Source organism: Puma concolor, chromosome A1 (genome assembly GCF_028749965.1).
Source record: "Puma concolor isolate L17-30 chromosome A1, mPumCon1.1.hap2, whole genome shotgun sequence".
NCBI classification, from domain to species: domain Eukaryota; kingdom Metazoa; phylum Chordata; class Mammalia; order Carnivora; family Felidae; genus Puma; species Puma concolor.
In genome coordinates this window covers 405,947-428,059 of record NC_141667.1, presented here as the reverse complement: position 1 = coordinate 428,059, position 22,113 = coordinate 405,947, and the positions used below count along the sequence as shown (strand labels likewise).

Genomic DNA, 22,113 nt, shown 5'->3' with positions numbered 1-22,113 from the left:
CAGCACACAAAGAAGCTCCTATCTTTTAGGTAAACATTCTATCAACAGGCAAGTCTGAACAGCTTCTCTCAATGTTCAAATACCACTTCTGTTCATACCTTCCAACTCTTAAAACAGCTGGGAAGCTCTGCTTTGAGTCCAGTGATTCCTCTGATGCAAAACGCAACTGGGATGCTTTCCGCTCGCTCTCTCTCACGGGACGATCATCTAGGGAGAAGATGCCAGAGAACTAGCAAACACCACCAAGAAGCAGGTGACAGGCCCCCAACAACCCAGCCCCACAGGGGCACCTCCTAGCAGCCTTGAAGCACATCACCCTTCCCTTGGGAATGAAGGTGCCCCCGTCACCCACCCTGCAGCACACTGCACGGGACCAGCACTGCCACCCCTGGCTCAGGGACCTTCCATCCCCTGGGGCCAGTCCTGCCACAAGCATCCCCTGTTAAGTACTGGGTAGACCCAGTAAAGGAATGCTGGGCTCTGGTGGCTACACTTGGTTTCCCAGATGACAAATACCGATTCCAAGAGGGTCGGCCTCCTCCCGTAAAGCTACTCCTCAGACACTACTGTGGAGGCCGGCTGCTGCCCGTGGGAAAAGAAATACACATGCAAGTTGACACACAGGCACGTCTTTCTCGGCACGTCTACCTCCTTTCTATGCATGTTCTCAGTGCTGGATGAGGTTCTGGAACCACACTGAGCACACCTGAGATGTCTCCGTGGATGAGAATCCTGAACATGCTGAAGAGTGAATGTGGTGGCTGTGTGTCTGGGCCTAGGGTGTGCATCCTCAGATCCAGAGTTTCAACTGTCCCCACACATGAGCCCTGAGCCCCAGAAGGCCTCTGCTCACTTGTTACTGCTGGGTCTTCCCCCAGAAAACGTGAGAGTCAGATGGTTCCCAATACTAAAAGTCAATGCTGTGCAACTTTTCACACATCCTACCACAGAACTAACGTCACAGATGGTTAAATTCCAAAGCTGCTTCCCAAAGAGCATTTAATGGAGGCACACCCCAACTGCCCCTCAGCCTCACCAAGCAGTGCACTGGCCCTCAGGATTGAGGATGCACTGTCATCACTGGGGACACAGAACAACACTGCCCTTCAAGCAGACATTCCCACACCCCCAATACCCAGCACTTAGCTCCCTTCACGGAGGAGGAGGATTGAGCATACAAGGCTCCTTCTCCTTCTTCATGCTCCGCGTGCCCTGGTGCTCACACTCCAGATCTCTCACTGGAGGTGCAACACGGGGAGCATCAGCAGTGCCACCGGCGAGAACGCTCATGGCAAAGACAACTCCTGGTAGCCGGGCAGGTGGGTGGGAAGGTGCCGCTATGGATGGCTTCCCCAAGCATGAACTCCCAGCTGGTACGACCACTGGGCACCCTGGGAGCTCTGCCTGCAAGCCTGACACAAAGATCTGTTTCTTTTAGGGACATGGGCTACTAAGCCAGTGGGTAGCTACACCTGCCAACAGGACCTCACACTCTCCCATCGCTATCACCTGGGGGAGGGGAGGGCACATGAACCCCTCTTCCTACAACTTTCTAGGCAGATGTGAAACAAGGTAAAATCCAACCGCCTGGCCGAGCCTGAGATGAAGCCCAGGGAGTCACACACAGAAATGGCACCGGATGTTCAGAGAACACGTCCAAGCCAATCACCTAGAAAGTGGAGGGCCAGAAAGGGACAGAGCAGCCTGGCCCACACCTCTGCTCATGGCCCCCCCGGCAGGTGTCTGTGGCCAGAGTTCCTGGCCATCCCCCCAGGCAGCGCTCCCACAAGACTCACGCTGAGAGACACAGGGACTCCACCAGGGGAGTAGAAAGTCAACTTCTGAGAGCACAGAACACCTATTAGGGCTCCCATGAGCAAGGGTGTGAGCACAGCTGTGGAGCCTACCCAGCTGCCTGAGCTTCGGGAGCATGTGCACGACAAAAAGGCGGTAATCAGACTCGTTCTTCACCACAGGGTTCAGCCGGAAGTCCACGTCTGTAAGCTCCGTCAAGGTGTGGAGCTGAAGCACTTCGGCTAACGAGGAGATGCAATTGTAGTAGAGACTGAGGCTTTCCAGCGCAGTCAGGTACTGAATGCCCTGCCAACGGGGCAGAATGCAGCATTAGTTTATGCTTTGAAAAATAAACAATACAAACCAACACCAACCTAACAGAGGCACCCGCGAGCGACCACATGCCACTGCCAGGAGGAGCACAAAGACGGAAGGCGCCCCGTGCCGTGCAGGTTCGGGATGCCACGTCTGCAGCAGCGCAGACCGCGGAGGACAGCCCGTATCTGCGGAGTTCTCACAACTTCATTCAATCCGCACACAACCCCACACACTAAGAACTGTTACTGCTCCAATTCTACAGATTAGAAAACAGCCCGGGGAGGTTGAACAAGGGGCCGGCCCCGGGTGTGCCCTGGACTGAAACTCCCAGGTGAGGCCAACCAGGCTCCAAGCGCTCTCTATAACGTGAGGCAGAAGCCTCCTCTCCAGGAAGTCGTGGGCAGTGTTTACACAATCCCCCCCCCCCCCCCCCCCGCCACCACCTGGGTGATTTCTCACTCCCTCACCAGGACCAAGGGCTTCCCAGGATGCCCTGCACACACGGCACTGCCACTTAAGGGTCTGAGGCCAGATGTGAAGTGCAGAATGTGGATGGAAAAAAACACAGCTGAGACAGGGATGGACAGTGACCAGCCCACAAACACTAGTCTTTCGGGCCTTATTTTATTGCCTTTAAAGATACAGCTGTCTTCATCGGAGACATGAGTTTCAGTTGTCAAAGTAGTTTAAAGGTGTAATGAGATGTGTATGAAATCTACAGGTCATAACAAACACAAGAAAAAACGCAATATTGCAACCGTTAAGTGTACAGTCTACATACATTATAAGCAAAGTTATAAAACATACTGCATTGTTACTATAAATGTACTTTCCACTGCTACTGACAGCAATAAAATTTCTTTCAAGAAAAAAACCTAAAACTTACCTGTAGACTCACCAAGGAGTTGCGTGAGAGGTCTAAAGATTTTAGGCCAGTTAAGTTCATCAAAGAATTTCCTAGGTGAGTAATCTTTTCTTGGTAAGTTCCAGGAATAGATAATGACTGAAGTTCAGCTAAGAATAGAAAAATCATGAGATTTTCACCTTCCTTTTCAGTGAAAATATATTACTGTAATAAGAATGAGCTACAGCAGGGTCGCCTGGGTGGCTCAGCCAGTTAAGCGGCCGACTTCAGCTCAGGTCATGATCTCACGGTCCGTGAGTTCGAGCCCCGAGTCAGGTTCCGTGCTGACAGGCCAGAGCCTGGAGCCTGCTTCGGATTCTGTGTCTGTCTGTCTGTCTGTCTCTCAAAAATAAAAAAACATTAAAAAAAAAAAATTAAAAAAAAAAAAAAAGAATGAGCTACAGCAACCTCAGAATCTGAAAAGTCACAAGAACAATGTAACTCCAAGTCTGAGTACTGATACTACAGGAGAAATGCATGCAAGCTTCCAGCTCACGTTTATCTCCAAAATGCCTCCATGCCCACGCATGCCCTGCTTCCCACCCCCCTGCTTCTCCCCTCAGACACTCTCCCACCAGGAATATCTTCCCAACTGGGCCCCCACTTCGACTCGTGGCTGCTTCACTCTGTCACCTGTGGAGCCCCCATGCAGGGATCACAATTCGAAAACCAATGGTGAGCTAACGTGACAACTCCCTGCCAGTTACATGCAAGGGCACAGTGTGTGCTCTATGCACCATATGCCTCTGCGTGCCATTAAATGAATGGCAGCCATTAAATGAACGTTGCTACAAAAATAAGTTTCTGTGATCAAAAAGACAGTTTGGGTCTGAGCACACCAGTACTTTCCCAGGAAGAATTATGTTTTAAAACACATCTTAATTAAATTTAAAATTGATTTGTGGGCTTCCATTTCCAGACAAGACAGAGTAGACCCATTTCACCCTACTCCTACTCAGGTACTACACCTAAGTGCCTGGAAAACAATATATGAAACAAGCACCAGACAAATCTGGAGGGTGGGGAACAGAAGGCCAACTGTTTAGGGACCTCAAGAAAACAGTCCAGCAGTGAGGGCCCTGTGCTGGTTTGGGATCCTTTTTGTCTCCCATATGTCCCAATATGAGTGCCAAAGAAGCTGGTGACACACAGACACCATGGACACTGACTGAAAAGTAAGGATAAGCCTGCTGCCTGTGGTAGAAGGACCAGGAAGGGGCAGTGGTGGAGGAAGGACTCCTGAAATCAGCCCCACTCTAGCTCAAGAGCCAGCAAAAAAAAAAAAAAAAAAAAAAAAACAACCAAAAAAACACACCACACACCTGGCCTTGCACAGTGGCCAGCCCTGGGACAGACTGAGAGGATGCTGGTTACCACCTGGGTTGCAAGGAGGCGGCCCACAGCCATCTACAGAGGCTGCGTGTGTGACAGGAGCCTGGCCACTACCTTAGGAACAAGGCAGCGCCCGCTCAGTGCCAATAATGTGTAACAAGATTCAAATAAGAAACAAGTCTCTCAATACCCAAAATGTCCATGACACAAGAAAAAAATGACCAAAACCTGAAAAAAATCTCAATTTAAATAGAAAAACAATCAACACCAACACTGACAGGGCAGAATTATTTAACAAGAATTTTAAAGCAATACTTTAATGAACAATTATGAACACTCTTGAAACAAATGATAAGATAGGAAGTCTTGGCAAAAAAAACCCCATAAGATATAAAGAAGAAAAAAATAGGAATTTCAGAAACATAAAATACAATAACCAAAACAAAAGTACCACACAGAAGCAGCTCAGTAACAGCATGGAGATAACAAAAGAAAAAATTCAAAGAGTGAATGCAAAGATAGACTGGTCAAAATTGTCCTATCTGACCAGCAGAGAGAAAAGAGACTTAAAAAAGAGGAGAAAGAAAGAATGAATGAACAGAGCCTCAGGGGCCCATGGAAAAAGAAACCTAACATTCCTGTCATGAGTCCCCATGCAGTCCCAATTAGAGTTCCAAGAAGAGAATGATAGTATGACTAAGAAGAAAAATGTTTAGCAATTACAGAAATAATGGCTGAAAACTTACCAAATTTGGCAAAAGACATAAAACTATATATTCAAGAAGCTGAGAAAACCCCAAACAGAATAAAGACAAAAAAAAAAAAAAAAAAGCCATGCCCAGATACATCAGAAATAAACTTCTACAATCTAAAAACAGTGGAAGAGGGGTATCTGAGTGGCTCAGTTGGTTAAGTGTCCAACTTCAGCTCAGGTCATGATCTCGTGGTTTGTGAGTTCAAGCCCCACATCAGGCTCTGTGCTGACAGCTGTGTCTCCCTCTCTCTCTGCCCCTCCCCTGCTCACGCTCAGTCTCTCTCAAAAATAAATAAATATTAAAAAAAAATTAAAAACAATGAAAGCATCTTGAAAACAGCCAGAAAGAAAAGGCATTACCCATAGAGAAAAAACAACTCACAAAGCAGGTGATTATCCTTCAGAACCAAGGAGGCCTGAAGGAAGAAGAGTCACATTTTCCATGTGCTGAAAGAAAAGAACTTTCAACCATGAAACCTGTACCCAGCAAAAACAATCTTAGGTACTGAAGTGAAATAAAGATATTTTCAAATGAAGAAACACAGAGAGAATCTGTCATGAGTACACCTGCCCTAAGGCAACTGCTACAGAAAATTCTTCAAATAAATAGGAAGGATGAAAGAAGAAAACCTAGGTCATCAGAAATGAAGGAATAATGAAACAGGTAAGCATGTAAGTAAAAATGTTTCCTCCTGAGTTATTTACAATTTTGGATGACTGTAAAAGAAAAAAGTGATTAATGTGGTTCTCAAGGTATGCAAAGAAAATATTTAAGGTCACTAAATTATAAAGGATAATAAAACCAAAGGACACATTGGGTAAGGTTTCTACATTTCACTGGAAGGGGTAAAATGTCCACACAAGTAGACGGTGTTAAATTACATAATACATTGTAACTTATAGAGCAACCACTAAAAATAGGTATACAAAGAGATATGCTCAAAAATATAATAGAGAAGTCAAAATGGAACACTAAAAAAATACTCAAATGGCAGAAGGCAGGAACAGGAAAGGAACAGAAAACAAATAATAAAATGGCATACTTCCGACTATCCTATATTAACAATTCCATTAAATGTAAATGGTCTAAATACACTAGAAAAAAGAGATTGGCAGAGTAAATAAAAATGAACCAACTATAAACTGCCTATAAGAACCTCACTGCAAATATAATGATATAGATAAGTTTAAAGATTACACAGTAAATAGAAGGGAAAGATATGCCCTGCAAACACTAATCAAAAGTAAGCTGCAGTGGCTACACTACATGCCTCAACAAAGAAAATCATCAGGGACAAAGAGCAACAGCACATATGTTACAAGGGTCACTTCAAACCCTAAATATGTAGGCACAGTGTCAAAACATATGAAGGGAAACAGAGAAATCAACAATTACGGTTATGGACTTCAACACTTCCCTCCCAGTAACTAATACAATCACTAGACAGAAAATCAACAAAGATACAGAAGAACTAAACCTCATCATCAGCCAACAGGGTCTAATTGATATTCACATAATACTCCACCCAACAACTTTCTTTTCAGGTGCACTTGGAACATTCACCAATATAAACCAGATCCTGGACCCAAAACAAACCTCAACAAATTTAAAAGAATTAAAATCATAGAGTATGTACTCTCCCCATAATGGAATCACACTAGAATAAAAGAAGGGGAAAAAAGGAAAATCTCCAAACACACAATGAGAAAACACACCCCCAAGCAATCCACAGGTCAAAGAGAAGTCGTCTCCAGGAAAACCTTTAATGCACTGTACTTAATGAAAATGAACATATAACAAAATTTGTGAATGCAGCTAAAGCTGTGCTTAGAGGAAAACTTATGTCACTAAATTATAAAGTATAAAATCAGTAATCTAAACTCTCACCTCAAGAATCTACAAGAGAAAACTAAATGCAAAGTGAGCAGACAAAAGGAAATAATAAAGAACAGAATCAATAAAATTTGAAACTAGGAAACAATGGAGAAAAACCCACCAAACCAAAAGCTGACTCACTGAAAAGGTTAATACAATCGACAAACCTTTACCAAGTCTAAAATCGAAGACAGAAATGACCAATATCAAGAATGGAAGAAGGGTTACCACCACAGACCCCAAAAACATTTAAGAGGCTGGTAAGGGAGTAAACAACTCTACACACATAAGTTCAACAACTTCTAGAAAACAATCAATTTTACAAATCCCAACCATAACTCACCCAAGAAGAAACTGATAATAAGGATAGTTTTACAACAGACAGAGAAACTGAATGTATAATTTAAAAGCTTCAGGGGCGCCTGGGTGGCGCAGTCGGTTAAGCGTCCGACTTCAGCCAGGTCACGATCTCGCGGTCCGTGAGTTCGAGCCCCGCGTCGGGCCCTGGGCTGATGGCTCGGAGCCTGGAGCCTGTTTCCGATTCTGTGTCTCCCTCTCTCTCTGCCCCTCCCCCGTTCATGCTCTGTCTCTCTCTGTCCCAAAAATAAATAAAAAAACGTTGAAAAAAAAAATTAAAAGCTTCAAATATAGGGGCGCCTGGGCGGCTGAGATCATGAGCTAGGGGTTTGTGAGCTCCAGCCCCTATGGGGCACACTGCTGTCAGTGCAGAGCCTGCTTCTGATCCTCTGTCCCTCTCCCTCCCCCCCTCAGAAAGAAACATTAAAAAACAAAAAACAAAAAAAACTTCAAAGCTTATATGGTTTCAGAGAGCACCAAATCTACACAAACTCTTCTAGAATGCACATGAGGAAGCAACACTTCCCAACGTATTTCAGGTGCTCAGCTTTACCTTGATGCCAAAACCAGAAAAAAACAGGACAAAAAGAAAACCAGCGACCAATGTCCCCCATGAATATACACACAAAACTCTGCAGCACAGAGAGATGGGAGACCAGAACTCAGGGGACAATTGTGCAACAGGGGTGGAGGGCACGTCTTCCCAGGAATGAAGACCGCAGGTTCAAGGTTTTATTAAAAGCCAACCTGGAACCGCCTTATTTATGGGTGAAAGAATGCCCCCCCCACCCCACTCGGGCCCCGCGCCCCACTCGGCCCCCCCCGACCCCACTGGGGTCCTCCGCCCCACTCGGCCCCCCCGACCCCAGTGGGGTCCCCCGCCCCACTCGGGGCCCCACCTCCACTCGGGCCCCGCGCCCCACTAGGCCCCCCCTCGACCCCACTGGGGTCCTCCGCCCCACTCCGGGCCCCACCCCACTCGGGCTCCGCGCCCCACTCGGGCTCCGCGCCCCACTCGGCCCCCCCGACCCCACTGGGGCCCCCCACCTCCACTCGGGCCCCGCGCCCCACTAGGCCCCCCCCTCGACCCCACTGGGGTCCCCCGTCCCACTCCGGGCCTCACCCCACTCGGGCTCCGCGCCCCACTCGGCTCCCCCGGCCCCACTCGGGCCCCCCACCTCCACTCGGGCCCCGCGCCCCACTAGGCCCCCCTTCGACCCCACTGGGGTCCCCCGCCCCACTCCGGGCCCCACCCCACTCGGGCTCCGCGCCCCACTCGGCCCCCCCGGCCCCACTCGGGCCTCCCACCCCCACTCGGGTCCCCTCGCTCCCACCCCATTTTCCCCACCACCTCACACCCGCCTTCGACGGTTCAGGAAGACGCGGTCCGGGTGCCGCGTCTCTGGCCGGACCCCGTCCGCCGACCCCGCGGCGGGAAGCTCGCGCCCCCAGCCTGCCCGCCGTCACCGCCACGCACACAGGTCGCGGTGAGGCGCCAGGCCGCTCTTCTCCCGGATCTTCTCTTCACACAGCACCAGCCACGGACCCGCAGGCGCCATACTTTCAAACGGCACGCACCTGTGTCCGCGCCTGCGCAGTGGGGCCGCCGCGGAGCCGCGAGGGGCGGGGCGAGGGGCGGGGCGAGGGGCGGGGCGAGGGGCGGGGCGAGGTGGTTTGGTCCTCCGTCTCTGAGCTCACCTGCTCTGCCCTCGCTGAGAGCAGTGCCCTCCCCAGGAAAGCCTACCAGGCGGTGGGGAGCCTAACCCACCGGGAGACCCCGCACGTAGGGTCACTCGGAGGCGGCCGGTGACGTCTGGGGTCCGAGCTTGTGGCTCTCCCTCTGACCCGGAGGTTCGTGGCCTGTCAGTCCCTCTAGGGCCTTTGAGCGTCAGGAGGAGCATTTGAGATCTGCAGGGTTTAGGGAAGACTCGGCCGCATCTGCCCCAACCAGCCAGAACCGTGGAGTCACCCTCTCCTCCTCCATCTCCTGGTATATGGGACCACCTCTGCTGCCCCTCGCCCCAGATGTGACCGGCTCCTTGGCAAGGTCACGTGGCATGTCACTGCCCGAGGGGTGGTGGTGTAGGGGGGTGTACACAGGGTGGTGGGGTACAGGCTACCGCATCTCTGCTAAGCAGAGCAGAGCTTCCAACCTCGCGCACTGGGCCCTTGTGCTGCCGAGTCATTTACTGAGACTGGCGAACACTCGGTAATACTTCGGGCTTGTCCTGGGACTCTGACACAGGTCCCATTCCAGGTACTGCCCGCGCTCCCCTCTCTACGGGTTTGGGCACATCCCAGGGCCAGGGTGTGGTCACCGCACCAGGTCCGCTGAGGGGGACTTTGTGCAGGCAAGACACTGACAAACAGCGAACCCACGTCCTGCTTCAGAAGCGAAGAAAGGCCAACAAAAGGCTTCAGCTGGCGCCGCCCGAGGGAAGTGGCTGGTCGGGGCGGCCCACACTCCACACACCCACTGCTTCCTCCGCTCACGGGTCCTGAGGCTGGACAGTGGACCTCTGCGCACACCCTGCAGGACAGCACCACAGAGGCAGTGTTTCTGCCGTCATGGACGCATCAAGAAAGCTTGGAAAATCGTGTTTTCTGCTTCCTGAAGTATCACATATTCATTGGAGGAAAAATGCAAAATACAGGAGAACAAAGATTAAGTATTCCAGCACGCAGAGAAAAGCACCGTTAATGTTTCCACATGTGTCCTTCAAGTGTGTTTTCCAAGCCTGTGTATATTTTACAAAAACGAGACTATGCTGACTGTTCTCGTATTATATACACGTGTATTTTTTACTTTGTAAGAACTCTTTATGTCACTAAATATTCTTCAACATCATTTCTTAAACTTCCATTAAAAATTTTTTTAATGTTTATTCATTTTTGAGAGAGAGAGAGAGCGTGAGCAGGGGAGGGGCAGAGAGACAGAGGGGACAGAGGATCCGAAGCGGGCTCTGTGCGGACAGCAGCAAGCCCGACGTGGGGCTTAAAATCACGAACCGTGAGATCGTGACCTGAGCTGAAGTCGATGCTTAACCCACCTAGCCGCCCGCTGCCCCAGACATCCATTGTAATGGACCATCGGATCATAAACCAAACCCAGGTTCATCTGACCCACCTTCCATTGCTGGACCTTCCACCTGTTTCCATTTCCTTACATTGACAAGTCTGGTGGAGTATTGTTTCAAAGTTCCTCTTGGGGCCCTTTGGATGGAGCCAGGAGTGTTGGAGCCTGGAGCTGGCACCATGAAACCATAGAGCAGGAAGGATCTAGAAGGGGAGGCAGGGACTGCCTAAGCCCTGGCCCACATAGCCCCCACTCACCCCCCAGGGAGACAGCAGGAAACTCCATGGCATCCTGTCCTGAGTCCTGGCACACCTGACTGCATTGAACTGGGTTTCACGGAATAGTCTCCAACAGGTGTGTGGAAACCACTGAGGGAACACAGCCCTGTCCCAGCTCAGCACCTGCCTGTCCAGAGACCCAAGGAAACTGCCTTTCAACTCTGGGGATGCCTTTATCCAGCTCAGGGAGACTAAATCCACCCAGGAAGACTAAAACCCAGAAAGCGTGTTCGTGGCCAGTGCAAGGGGCTGCATGGAGAAATTGGGGGGAGCCCAGGTGGCTAGGCACTGGACACAGGGGTGGAGGGCCCCCCTGTGCACCGAGCTCTCCATTGCTTGCAGCCCTCCACAGCTTTCTAGAACATTCCAAGGAGGCTTCTGGGCCTCTCAGCCTCAATCCCCAAACCGTAGGCAGCAACTTTGGGGTCAGTTCATCCCTAGAGATGAGGCCAGAGAAGGAGACAGACCAATCTGAGGATGTGCCCATGTCCACTGTGCTGGGCAGCTGGAGAGGTGCCCTGGGATGTCTGGACTTTTCCTAAATCACGGTTCTTGCCAGGGAAGGGGTGGGGGTGGGAAGAGACCTGCGATGTGGGGTGATTTCCCACTTTCCTCAAGACAGGGGAGCTTACCCATCCCTGGGAACCAGAGTGGCTGAGGGGTGCTCGCTGTGTGCCTCTGAAGTGCTCTGTTACCTACTATGAGGCGTCCCCTCTCCATCCTGTGGTGTAAGCCAGCATCGTGTTGTTTCACTGGCAAGGAAACAGAGTGACCACCTGGGTGCAGTTTTAGGGCACAGGCTCCACACCTGTGCTTTTGTGCCAGTTTTGTGCCAGGTCCAGCAAACACAGGGGCTCTTGTGTGGCGAGGATGGGCCCACCTCGCCAGTCTCTAGCGAGCCCACTAGACTCACGCGTGTGCACCTGCACGCTCACAGTCACATACCCTCACACACACGGCCTTCCCCAGCCGGGTGATGGAACCCACCCTTGGCCAGGCTGGAGACACCCCCCACCCAGACAAAGCGGGTGCCCTGCAAACACACCTCATTCAGAGACTTCATGGAACGTGCCTGTGGTCTGATGTGGCTACTGGTGTCTCCTGAGGGCCATGCTGGGAGGGAGGGAGGGGCAGGCGGCCCAGCGGGCACGGTCCTCCCCACCTCCCACCAGCTCCTCCTCCTGAAGAAGCATCTGACGAGGGCTGGCTCGTGCTCACCCACAAACCGAGAGCCCACCCCCCGCCGTATTTCCAACAGCAAGAGCAGCATTGCTACCTGTGAATTGTCCATGCATCATTTTGCCAACTAACCCCTCTCCTCAGAGTAAAATGAGATGGGGTGTGAGGCCCCTTCTGGGCTGTTTTAAGGTCAACTATCAAGGGTAGTTTGGGGGGCTCGTGTTAGTATGCTAACCTCGTACGTGGCTAATCGTAACTCGGAGGAACGGGTGGTGCTGCCTCTGCTCTGGCCCCGGGCCGTGTGGCCAGCAGGGTGGAGGCTGTGGGGGCTGTCCAGGCAGGCAGGGGGACGGGCCGTGGGAGGCCACGGCTCCAGGCCGGGAGCAAGTCCAACTGTGTGGACTCCACTTGTCTTTGGGAAGCACTCACGGCACGTGACTCTGCCCCTCATTTCCGGGAAGGTGAGAGTCCAGGCCTCTGCCGGGGAGGCCTGCAGCTCCAGGGGGCCTCCTCTGGGGGAGTGAGGTCCTCGGAGCAGGAAAATGCACCCGCCCTGGGAAGCGTGGGCGGGGGTTTTGTCTCACCTCGGAGCGCCGGCAAACATTCTACCGACTTCAGGTGTCAGACGCAATGCAAGCCCCGGATGAGACACAAGCAGAACCCCTCATGCGGGGCGAGCTCAGCTTTGCTGCCGGCAACCCGCATCTCTGTCCAGACGCTTGGCCGCAGCTCAATTCCCATGAGGCCGAGTGTGACCCGTTCCTGTCCATGTCCAGTGGAAACCCCTGCCTCCACACCCCGCCTACAGAGCCCGGGGAGCCTCCCCCCATCCAGCAGTCTCTGTCCGTGGGCTGGGTGCCCTGTGTCCCCGAGCCACCCCTGTCCCGGTCAGGGCTTCGGAGGGGGAGAGAGGAACAGAGGCTCCGGTGTCCTGTGGTTGCCAACACCTAAAATCCAAAGACTTCTCAGGAAGATGGGGACTTCCAACTCCTTCTGGAAGGGGACACGGGACAACTGGGCCTATGTTTGCACACTACAGCAGCATGGGGGCAAAGCAGCAGTGGCACCATGGGGACAGGCCTGCAAGCTCCCCAGTCCTCTGAGCCTTGGCCCTTACCCGGAGATCAGGGACCTTGCCCACCATCTGGGACAGCCAGCTCCACTGCGGGCACACTGCATCCCATGGGCACACTGCATCCCATAACCACCCTGCATCTTCTTGCTGTGGACTTAGGGTCTTCCCAGTGGGAGCTGCCTCTGCACCCACCCCCTGCCTTCCCTCCCACTACCTACTCGGCTGCTAAGGGAGAGATGCAGGACAAGTGAGGGATGGACCTCAGGTGTCACCCCACCTCCGTTGGGTCTGGGGACCCGCAGCCCGCTCTCTACCTCTGAGACTCTAGTGAGCACAGGGCTCAGGGTTCCTTTGGACCAGGCAGAGTGTGGCCACACGGAGCCCCTGCCCCCCACCCTGGTCCTTTGCCCACGAGCCTAGGTCAGCCAGCCCTAACGTCTCCAGAGAGCTGGCCACCCCCAGCCTGCACCGATCCCCGCAGATCCCCACGGGGCGGGATTCCCTGTTGGGCTGAGAGTCATCACGTGGCAGAGCTTGGCAAACACAAGGAGAAAGGTCAGGTGCTGCCCACTCTTGCGGCTCGTGTGTTACGTCCACCGTAAAGCAGGCAGCATGGAGGGCGGGAACACCCGTCTGCGAGATGCTGTTCTTGTTGCGCGACACAGCTGGGGGCAGGGTGAACAGGCCAGCCGGCCTGTGAACCAGCAGGCGCCGTGGGCAGGCCCACGAGTTTGTGTGGCCGGGCAAGCCGCTCTCCGAACCACAGATTTCCCCGTCGCTAAAAACTTAGCAGGGTTTTGAGGCAACCGGCGCTTCCCTACCTCTTCAATTTTGCCGATTTCCATTTCGGACTGACGAGAAGTAAGCAGGAGGCTACCATGGCATTTTGGGGTAGAGTTTTGATCTTCTGGAAAAAAGGATAAGTGTAGGTGGCACATGCCACGCCCCCCCCCTTGTCTTGAACACGTTGTGATGCCTGGGGTTGCAGCAGTTATTTGGGGACAATGAGGGGAAAATTGGCATTGCGCAGGTTCCCAGCCTGGGCTCCAAACCAATGCCAGTCCCGGCTACCCCGAGCCTTCTAGCTGCGAGAAGACCCCAGTGTGCAGTGACCCTGCTACGGCCAAACGCAGCCCCCCTGCTGTGGTGGGCGAGCCACGCGTGGCACGGGCTGCGCCGGGTGGTGAGTGTGCAGTCAAGGATGTCCCCAAGACGTGATATTCCGCAAGGCGGACGTGGAGGGGCTCCCTTTCTGCCTGGGGGAGAGAGACAGGCTCCCAGAAGAGGGGCGGACGGGGCGTGGAGGTGGGTGTTGCCAGCAGAGTGGGGAGGAAGGGGCTCTCCTGTACCCGAGGCTCAGTCAGAGAGGAAGAGACGCCTGGGGTGGGCACGGCCCTCCCTCTGCTCTGGGGTTGAGCTCAGTTCCAACCTGGCCAAGTCCAGGCGGTTTGTGTAGACGATGGAGCAGACGGGGCCATCATTATCATCCGGTAAGCAGAAACCGGAAACAATTGACTGGTTTCCCGGCTACAAAGTGAGCGAGAATTCCGACAGCCAGGCCTCCTGCCCTTCGTGCATAATCACCAACAGTTAAGACAAACAGTGACGAGACTCCCAGAACAGGGACCAAGCCTCCACTTATCACTGTGGGTACTGCCCAGAACAAAACCAAAGCGGAAGGTCTTGCCTACAAAGAGCTTATAGTTTAGCTGATAGCGGGTACCCGAAAAGGCTGTTTTGGGAAAACATTTATGAAACTAGAAGTACTCTTCTCTCCCCCCAACAAAATCCATGTAAAATCTCTCGAACCTCAATGAGATTAATTTAAGGATCTTGGGAGGAGTTTGTCCTGGATTTTCTGGAGGGCCCTAAATGCAATCACGTAAAAGAAGAGAAGACGCGAGAAACACACTCTGGCCCCCATGGGACGAGGGAGGCGGAGGTCACAGGGACACGGCCAGGGGGAGCCCAGGGACGCCTGGGGCACTAGCAGCTGGAAGAGGCAGGAAGTACCCTCCCTGGAGCCTCCAGAGGGAGCACAACCCCACCAGTGACTTGACCTCAGACATCAGGCCCCACAGCAGAAGAGAGTAGATTTGTGTTGTTTTAAGCCATGAGTCTGTGGTGATTGCTCACAGCGGCCACGGGAGTCGAAATACAAAATGACCTCAGAAATTGCCTTGATCAGCCCCTTCATACGCAGAAAGTTGATTTTTGCAGGTGTGAAATGCCTTACCTAAGCTCCCAAGATGGTCAGTTGTCTTCATTTTCGAGGACACTGCTCCGTGGTGCTCTTGTCCAGTCTGTGTTGTATGGTGGGTTGAAGGAAGACATTTCCACGGGGTCTGCCTCCTCCCACATCTCAGGAGAGCCCGGGCGGGGCGGGGAGACCACGCCCCTGACAAGTGTCCCAGGACACGGGGCAATAGGACCAACCTCGGGACAGGGCAGAGCCATCCTCAGAGGAGGCTGAGAAGCAGGCCCTCAGGGGTCGATTCCCCCGTGTTGGGCCAGGCAGGTTGCCCGTGTTGTCTTGGTCAGCAGCCATGAGGATCCCATGAAGGTGCTACGGGATGGAAGATCCTCTCTCCCACACCCATTCTACGGGGGAGCGAACTGAGGCTGGAAGGAGCCATGAAACTTGCTCAGATCCAAACCCAGCTCTGCCTCCTGCCCTGAGCTCTTCCCCACTAATGGAGACCCCTGGAGGGCAGGGCGGGCCATGTGGGGCCACCTTACTCCACTTTCCTCCAACGCCCGCAAAAGCCTGAGTTGTCTCCTGCGGCTTATACACTGTTTTCTGTACTTGTTTAACTGCCGAAACCATTTTCAGAACTCAGTCCCTGTAAATATTTTTTCAAAGGTCCCTTTTCAGTCTCAAGGAGCAGGAAGCAGTATGCTTTTAAAAACCAATTAGCCACACATTTTTGCTCATTAAATAAATATTTTTACTTTGGACCCAGTTGACGTCTCAGTTACACAGAACAATGAGGCTGACTCACCTGTTTGCGCCTCGGTTGCCCCTTTTCTCCCCGAACCTTTGAAGTCCCTGTGAGGCCGCGACACCTGGCCCACGCGTGGGGCCCGGCCCGACCCACAGGCACCACCTGAATTCTCACCCATCTCTCAGGTGTTTGAGACGCTTTCGATATGCTAGCACAGCAGTCTTCTTGGAACACTAAGGAGGTTCGTGCTGCAGGACATGGCCTGCGGAGGAAGGTGACCGAGACGTGAAATGAGCGGACAGGACCTCCAAGAAAGTTGTGCCCTGGAGCCCCTCCTGGCGGTTCCGGCCTGTTCGCCAGCCCTGCCCCCCCTTGCTTCCTGACACCTCTACTCTGTGGTTGCTTGTACCCACGGAAGACAGGTGGGTGAGGCCAGTTCCTTCTGTGGAAGGAGCCTTCATTCACCTATTCAACAGGTGTTCACGAGTGCCTGCTCTAGGCGCTGGCCACACAGTGGGGCTTTGTTTCCACTGAGCAGAGGCCGGAACGTGGCATCAGGAAAACGCTACAGTGTGCCACAAGCTGAGCCGTGCCGTGGAAACAAGAGACGGGAACAGGAGAGGAACACAGGTGCCGGGCACGTTGTGGTTTTGAATACGCACAGGATAGACCCGATCCGGGAGGCAGGGTTTAGACAGGGTTACACCACACCAGGGTTAACTGTTTACACCGGGGACCGTGCAGGACAGCATCTGAGCATCGCGGGAGAGCCAGGCGCTCATCCGGGTGCACTGGGGTCAGGTGGGTGGCACCTCGGCCAGCTGTGCAAGGGTGATGCACTCACCCACCGGGCCCCCACTGACCGGCATCAGCACCTCCCGAAACCAAAGTGCCAACTGAGAATTTGTCCTCATCCTTTCTACCCCCGACTTCATACCTGAAATTATTCTTCTGCTGACCTCCACTGAATCCACCTCCCCACTTACCTATCCGGTGGCCTTCGTACCTGAAATTATTCTTCTGCTGACCTCCACTGAATCCACCTCCCCACTTACCTATCCGGTGGCCTTCATCCTTCTTCCTGTTTGTGTGGACTCACAGCATACCAGACCAATGGCAGGTTGTACACAAAGATGTATTTAATTTAGTTTTCTTAAATAAACGTCACATCAGTTGTTTGGTTTTAAATATTTATTTTTTTTGAAAGAGAGAGAGAACACTCATTCAAGGGGGACAGGGCAGAGAGAGAGAGAGAGGGAGAGAGAGAATCCTAAGCAGGCTCCACACTGTCAATGCAGAGCCCTATGTGAGGCTCTATTTCAGACCCTGGGATCATGACCTGAGCCAAGATCAAAGGTCGGACGTTCAACCAACCGAGCCACCCAGGCACCCCTGCTACATTAGTTATTTAAATAGTCAACTGGTAAGTTTAATACACTTGCATAGAAATAACTGTAGGTATTAGAAGAGTAAATAAAGATTCGGAGCCCAACCCTAAAGAAACAGAATAGGCAAATAATTGAAATATGTAAGCAAGTGTCTTTCAATTTGTAGTGGCTCTCAATTTAGTCGTTCACACACTCATAGCTGATTTATTACCATTGGTAATATTAATTGGATTCAACCAGTTCATTTTCTACTTCTTGAAGTAAACTAGAATGGACTCATGGGATCATTTCTAACCCACACTGAAGGTTGCGTGTCCTTAAATTCAGCCGGCACATCATAAGACCGAACTAGAAAATTGGTGAAACCACGATGTAAAAGGAGCTGGAGAGAAGCAAGCGGTAGAAGCCTTGGAAGGGCAGCGTGGCTAGAGCGGCTGAGAGGGGAGGGCGCGGAATGTCAGCCTTTGGGAGCCAGACGACTGATCTCAGGAAGGGATTCAAAATAGTCCCCAACTTTGGGGAAGCTGACACGGAAGCACAGATGTGGGAAGCCACAGCGATGCTCTGTCCACACGGTGACTGCAAATGTGGGAGGGGCGGGGAAGAGGCAGGTCCACGTACCCCTGGGGGAGCCTCTGCAACTCTGGGAGTCCGGGAAACTGTCCCAAAGAAGACACCTCACTGGAAGGCACGCGTGGAAAGAGGACATCAAGTGCTGGAAACACAAGCCAGAGTGACCGGCTCTGAGGCATCTATTAACAAAACTGGTGGACTTGGAAGAAGAAGAGAAATGACTTGGTCAGAAGACAAAAAACCCAGGTCACTTTTCAAGGAAAGAAAACCAGAGAGTCCTCTTTTTTTTGCCAGAAGGTAACAGAGTGTCATATTTAAGATAACCAAGGAAAGAGCATCTAGGCCAGGGACCCTACGCCCTGCCCAACTGACCCACATTGCTAACAGAAGGGCCACAGGCAGACCCGAACCCCTCAGAACTCAGGGAATCCGCGCGTGTGGTCAGCCAACGTTGCCTTGGGGGCTGGATGGTAAATATTTTAAGCTCTATGGGTCAAGAGGCAAATTGAAGATATTATAAAGATGCTTACCTAACCACCTAAAATATAAAAAACTGGTCTTCCTTGGGGATTCATAGAGACAAGTGGGGGGCTTGATTTCGCCAGGAGTCATGGTTTGTTGAGCTCTGTGCTACAGAATTAGCCTCAGACAACCAAACGGTGGGGAGACGTCAACTACAGAATTTGGAATCTGCGTTTGGAGTCAAGATTCTAAACACAGAACTTGGAATTCAGAATCTGAACCCAGAACGTAAACTGACAGCTTAGAAACAGGATCCAAAATGCAAATCAAAAGGACAGGCTGAGATGTTAGTTGCCAATATTGACAACACTTCAGAAACTTTTAAAACTTATACTCTTTCCTTTTCATTTTAATTTGGTTAATTAATTTATATGCATACCACAAAACTTACTTTTTTCTAATAAAAAGAAATGATCAGGACACAAAATAATTTCATCATGCCAGAAACTTCCTTCGGGCTTCCCTGGTGGAGTCAAACCCTTCTGCCACCGCAAACTCCTGGAAACTCGCATCTGTTTCCCCATCTCTAAAGTTTTGCCTTTTGTGAAATGTCACAAAACATGAGCCTTTTTAGACTGGCCTCTTTCGCCCAGAGGGTGTCCATGGCTTCATCCAAGTTGTTACACATGGAGAGCTAGTTCCTTTTGTTACTGAGCAGTATCCCCTTGTGCAGGCGTCCACACTTCATCCATTCACCTGCTGAGACACATTCAGTTGTTTCCAGCTTTGGGTGATCATGAATAAAGCTGGTATAAATAGTTGTGCACAGATTTTTCTGTGAGGTAAGTTTTCACTTCTCTGGGGGTGGGATTACTGAATTGCATGGTAGTGAATGTGTAGCATTAAAAGACGCTGCCACTTCTCCAGAGGACCTGTGTCACCTTTCAATTCCCACCTCAACAGAAGAGACTTCCAGGTGCTCTGCACCCTCACCAGCACTTGATGCTGCCAAGTGTTTGCTTGCTCTTCCTTCCTTCCTTCCTTCCTTCCTTCCTTCCTTCCTTCCTTCCTTCCTTTCTCTTTCTTTCTTTCTTTCTTTCTTCCTTTCTTCCTTCCTTCCTTCCCTCCTTTCTTCCTTCCTTTCTTCCTTCCTTCCTTCCTTTCCTCCTTTCTTTCTTTCTTTCCTCCTTTCTTTCTTCCTTCCTTTCCTTCCTCCTTCCTTCCTTCCTTTCTTTCTCTTTCTTTCTTTCTTTCTTCCTTCCTTTCTTTCTTTCTTTCTTTCTTTCTTTCTTTCTTTCTTTTCTTTCCTCCTTCCTTCCTTCCTTTCTTTCTTCCTTCCTTTCTTTCTTTCCTTCTTTCTTCCTTCTTTCCTTTTCCTCCTTCTTTCTTTTCTTTTTTCTTTCTTTCTTTCTTTCCTCCTTTCTTTCTTCCTTCCTTTCCTTCCTCCTTTCTTCCTTCCTTTCTTTCTTTCTCTTTCTTTCTTTCTTTTCTTTCCTCCTTCCTTCCTTTCTTTCTTCCTTCCTTTCTTTCTTTCCTTCTTTCTTCCTTCTTTCCTTTTCCTCCTTCTTTCTTTTCTTTTTTCTTTCTTTCTTTCTTTCCTCCTTTCTTTCTTCCCTTCTTTCTTTCTTCCTTCTTTCCTTTATTTCCTGTTCCTCCTTCCTTTCTTTTCTTTCCTTTTTTCTTTCTTTCTTTCCTCCTTTCTTTCTTCCTTCCTTCCTTTCTTTCCTTTTCCTCCTTCCTTTCTTTCTCTTTCTTTCTTTCTTTCTTTCTTTCTTTCTTTCTTTCTTTCTTCCTTCCTTTCCTTCTTTCTTTCTTCCTTCTTTCCTTTCTTTCCTTTTCCTTCTTTCTTTCTTTTTTCCTTTTCTTTCTTCCTTCCTTCCCTCCTTCCTTTCTTTCTTTCCTCCTTTCTTCCTTTCATTCTTTCTTTCCTCCTTTCTTCCTTTCATTCTTTCTTTCCTCCTTTCTTCCTTCCTTCCTTCCTTTCTTTCCTCTTTTCTTCCTTTCATTCTTTCTTCCTTCCTTCCTTCCTTCCTTCCTTCCTTCCTTCCTTCCTTTCCTCCTTTCTTTCTTTCTTTCTTTCTTTCTTTCTTTCTTTCTTTCCTCCTTCCTTCCTTTCTTTCCTTCTTTCTTCCTTTCTTTCTTTTCTTTCTTTCTTTCTTTCTTTCTTTCTTTCTTTCTTTCTTTCTTTCTTTCTTTCTTTCTTTCTTTCTCCCCCCTCCCCACCGTGTGCTAATTCTGATGGACACAGGCAGCACCACACTGTGAGGTTCCTCTTCATTCTGCCTCGACTAACAGTGTTGAACAACTCTGTGTGTGCTTATCTGCCATCCCAAATTCTTGGCTGAAGTATCCATTCAAATCTTTTGCCTTTGTGTATTGGGTTGTTTAGCAGTTCTTTGTATATTGTGGATGCAAATCCCTTGTCAGATGCATGGCTCACAGATGTTGCCCTTTGGCCTGTGCCTTGCCTTTTCACTCTCTTAATAGCATATTTTGCAGAGCAAAACATTTGATTCTTGTGAGGTCCACTTTATCCATTTTCTCTTTCACGGTTTGTGCTTTGGTGTCATGTCTAAGAATTCAATTTCTCGCCCAAAGTAAAAACATTTTCTCCTTTGTTTTCTTCTAAAGTCTTATAGTTTTAGATTTTGCATTTACATTTTTGATCCATTTTGAGTTAATTTTTACAGATCAGTGTGTCCATCGGCATTCATCTTCTTGCATGTGGACGTCCAATTGTTTCAACATTATGTGTTGATAAGCTGATCCTTTCTCCATTGAACTGCCTTTGCATTGATTATAAAAATCAATGGGCCTTATTGTGTGGGTCTTCCTGTTGATTTATGTATCTGTCTTTTTGCCCATACCACACTGTCTTTATATCCTTCACAGTAAGTCTTTTTTTTTTTTTTAAAGCTTATATATTAATTTTGAGAGAGAGGGAGAGAGAGAATCCCAAGCAGGCTCTGCACTGTCAGCACAGGGCCTGATGTGGGGCTCGAACCCACAAACCGTGAGACCATGACCTGAGGCTTAACCCACTGAGCCACCCAGACACTCTGCCTTCACGGTAAGTCTTAAAATCAGATAATGTGACTTCTCCAACTTTGCTCTTCTATTTTAAAATTGATTTAGGGGCGCCTGGGTGGCGCAGTCGGTTAAGCATCTGACTTCAGCCAGGTCACGATCTCGCGGTCCGTGAGTTCGAGCCCCGCGTCGGGCTCTGGGCTGATGGCTCAGAGCCTGGAGCCTGTTTCCGATTCTGTGTCTCCCTCTCTCTCTGCCCCTCCCCCATTCATGCTCTGTCTCTCTCTGTCCCAAAAATAAATAAATGTTGAAAAAAAAAAATTAAAAAAAAAAAATAAATAAAATAAAATTGATTTAGCTAATCCAGTCTTATGCCTTTCCATAAAAGTTTTTGAACATGCCTCTTTATCTAGAAAAAAAACTTGCTGGGGTTTTTGTTGTAATTGCATTAAACCCATAGGTCAATTTGGGGGATAGTTTTCCAATCAATGAACATGTTAAAGCGGTCTTAAGTAGTAAGTCTTCTTTGGCTGCTTTCATCAGCATAAAGATCCGGTTCATGTTTTGTTAAGTATATATATATTTAATTTCCTCTGCAGAAATTTTTTTTAACATTTATTTATTTTTGAGAGACAGAGAGAGACAGAGCATGAGCGGGGGAGGGACAGAGAGAGAGAAGGAGACACAGAATCTGAAGCAGGCTCCAGGCTCCGAGCCATCAGCACGGAGCCTGATGCAGGGCTCGAACTCATGAACAGCTAGATCATGACCTGAG

At 50.2% G+C, this 22,113-nt stretch overlaps 1 protein-coding gene across 3 annotated transcripts in view; it reads right to left on the bottom strand.

Moving 5' to 3' along the window:
* The window catches only part of CEP72 (centrosomal protein 72), a 36,454-nt gene extending 27,536 nt beyond the window's left edge, over window positions 1-8,918 (bottom strand). For 2 of the 3 annotated variants that reach the window (XR_015240226.1, XM_086675063.1), the window contains exons 1-4: window positions 8,813-8,918; window positions 2,999-3,126; window positions 1,908-2,100; window positions 99-207 (exon numbers count right to left, since the gene is read on the bottom strand). Coding sequence is in view for 2 of the 3 variants with exons in the window: in XM_086675063.1 (XP_086531189.1) it covers window positions 99-207; window positions 1,908-2,100; window positions 2,999-3,126; window positions 8,813-8,894 (512 nt within the window). In the remaining variant the exon portion in view is untranslated. The remainder of the gene's footprint in view (window positions 1-98; window positions 208-1,907; window positions 2,101-2,998; window positions 3,127-8,812) is intronic. The other variant, XM_086675074.1, reaches the window with a different exon arrangement.
* Between the last annotated feature and the right edge of the window lie 13,195 nt (window positions 8,919-22,113).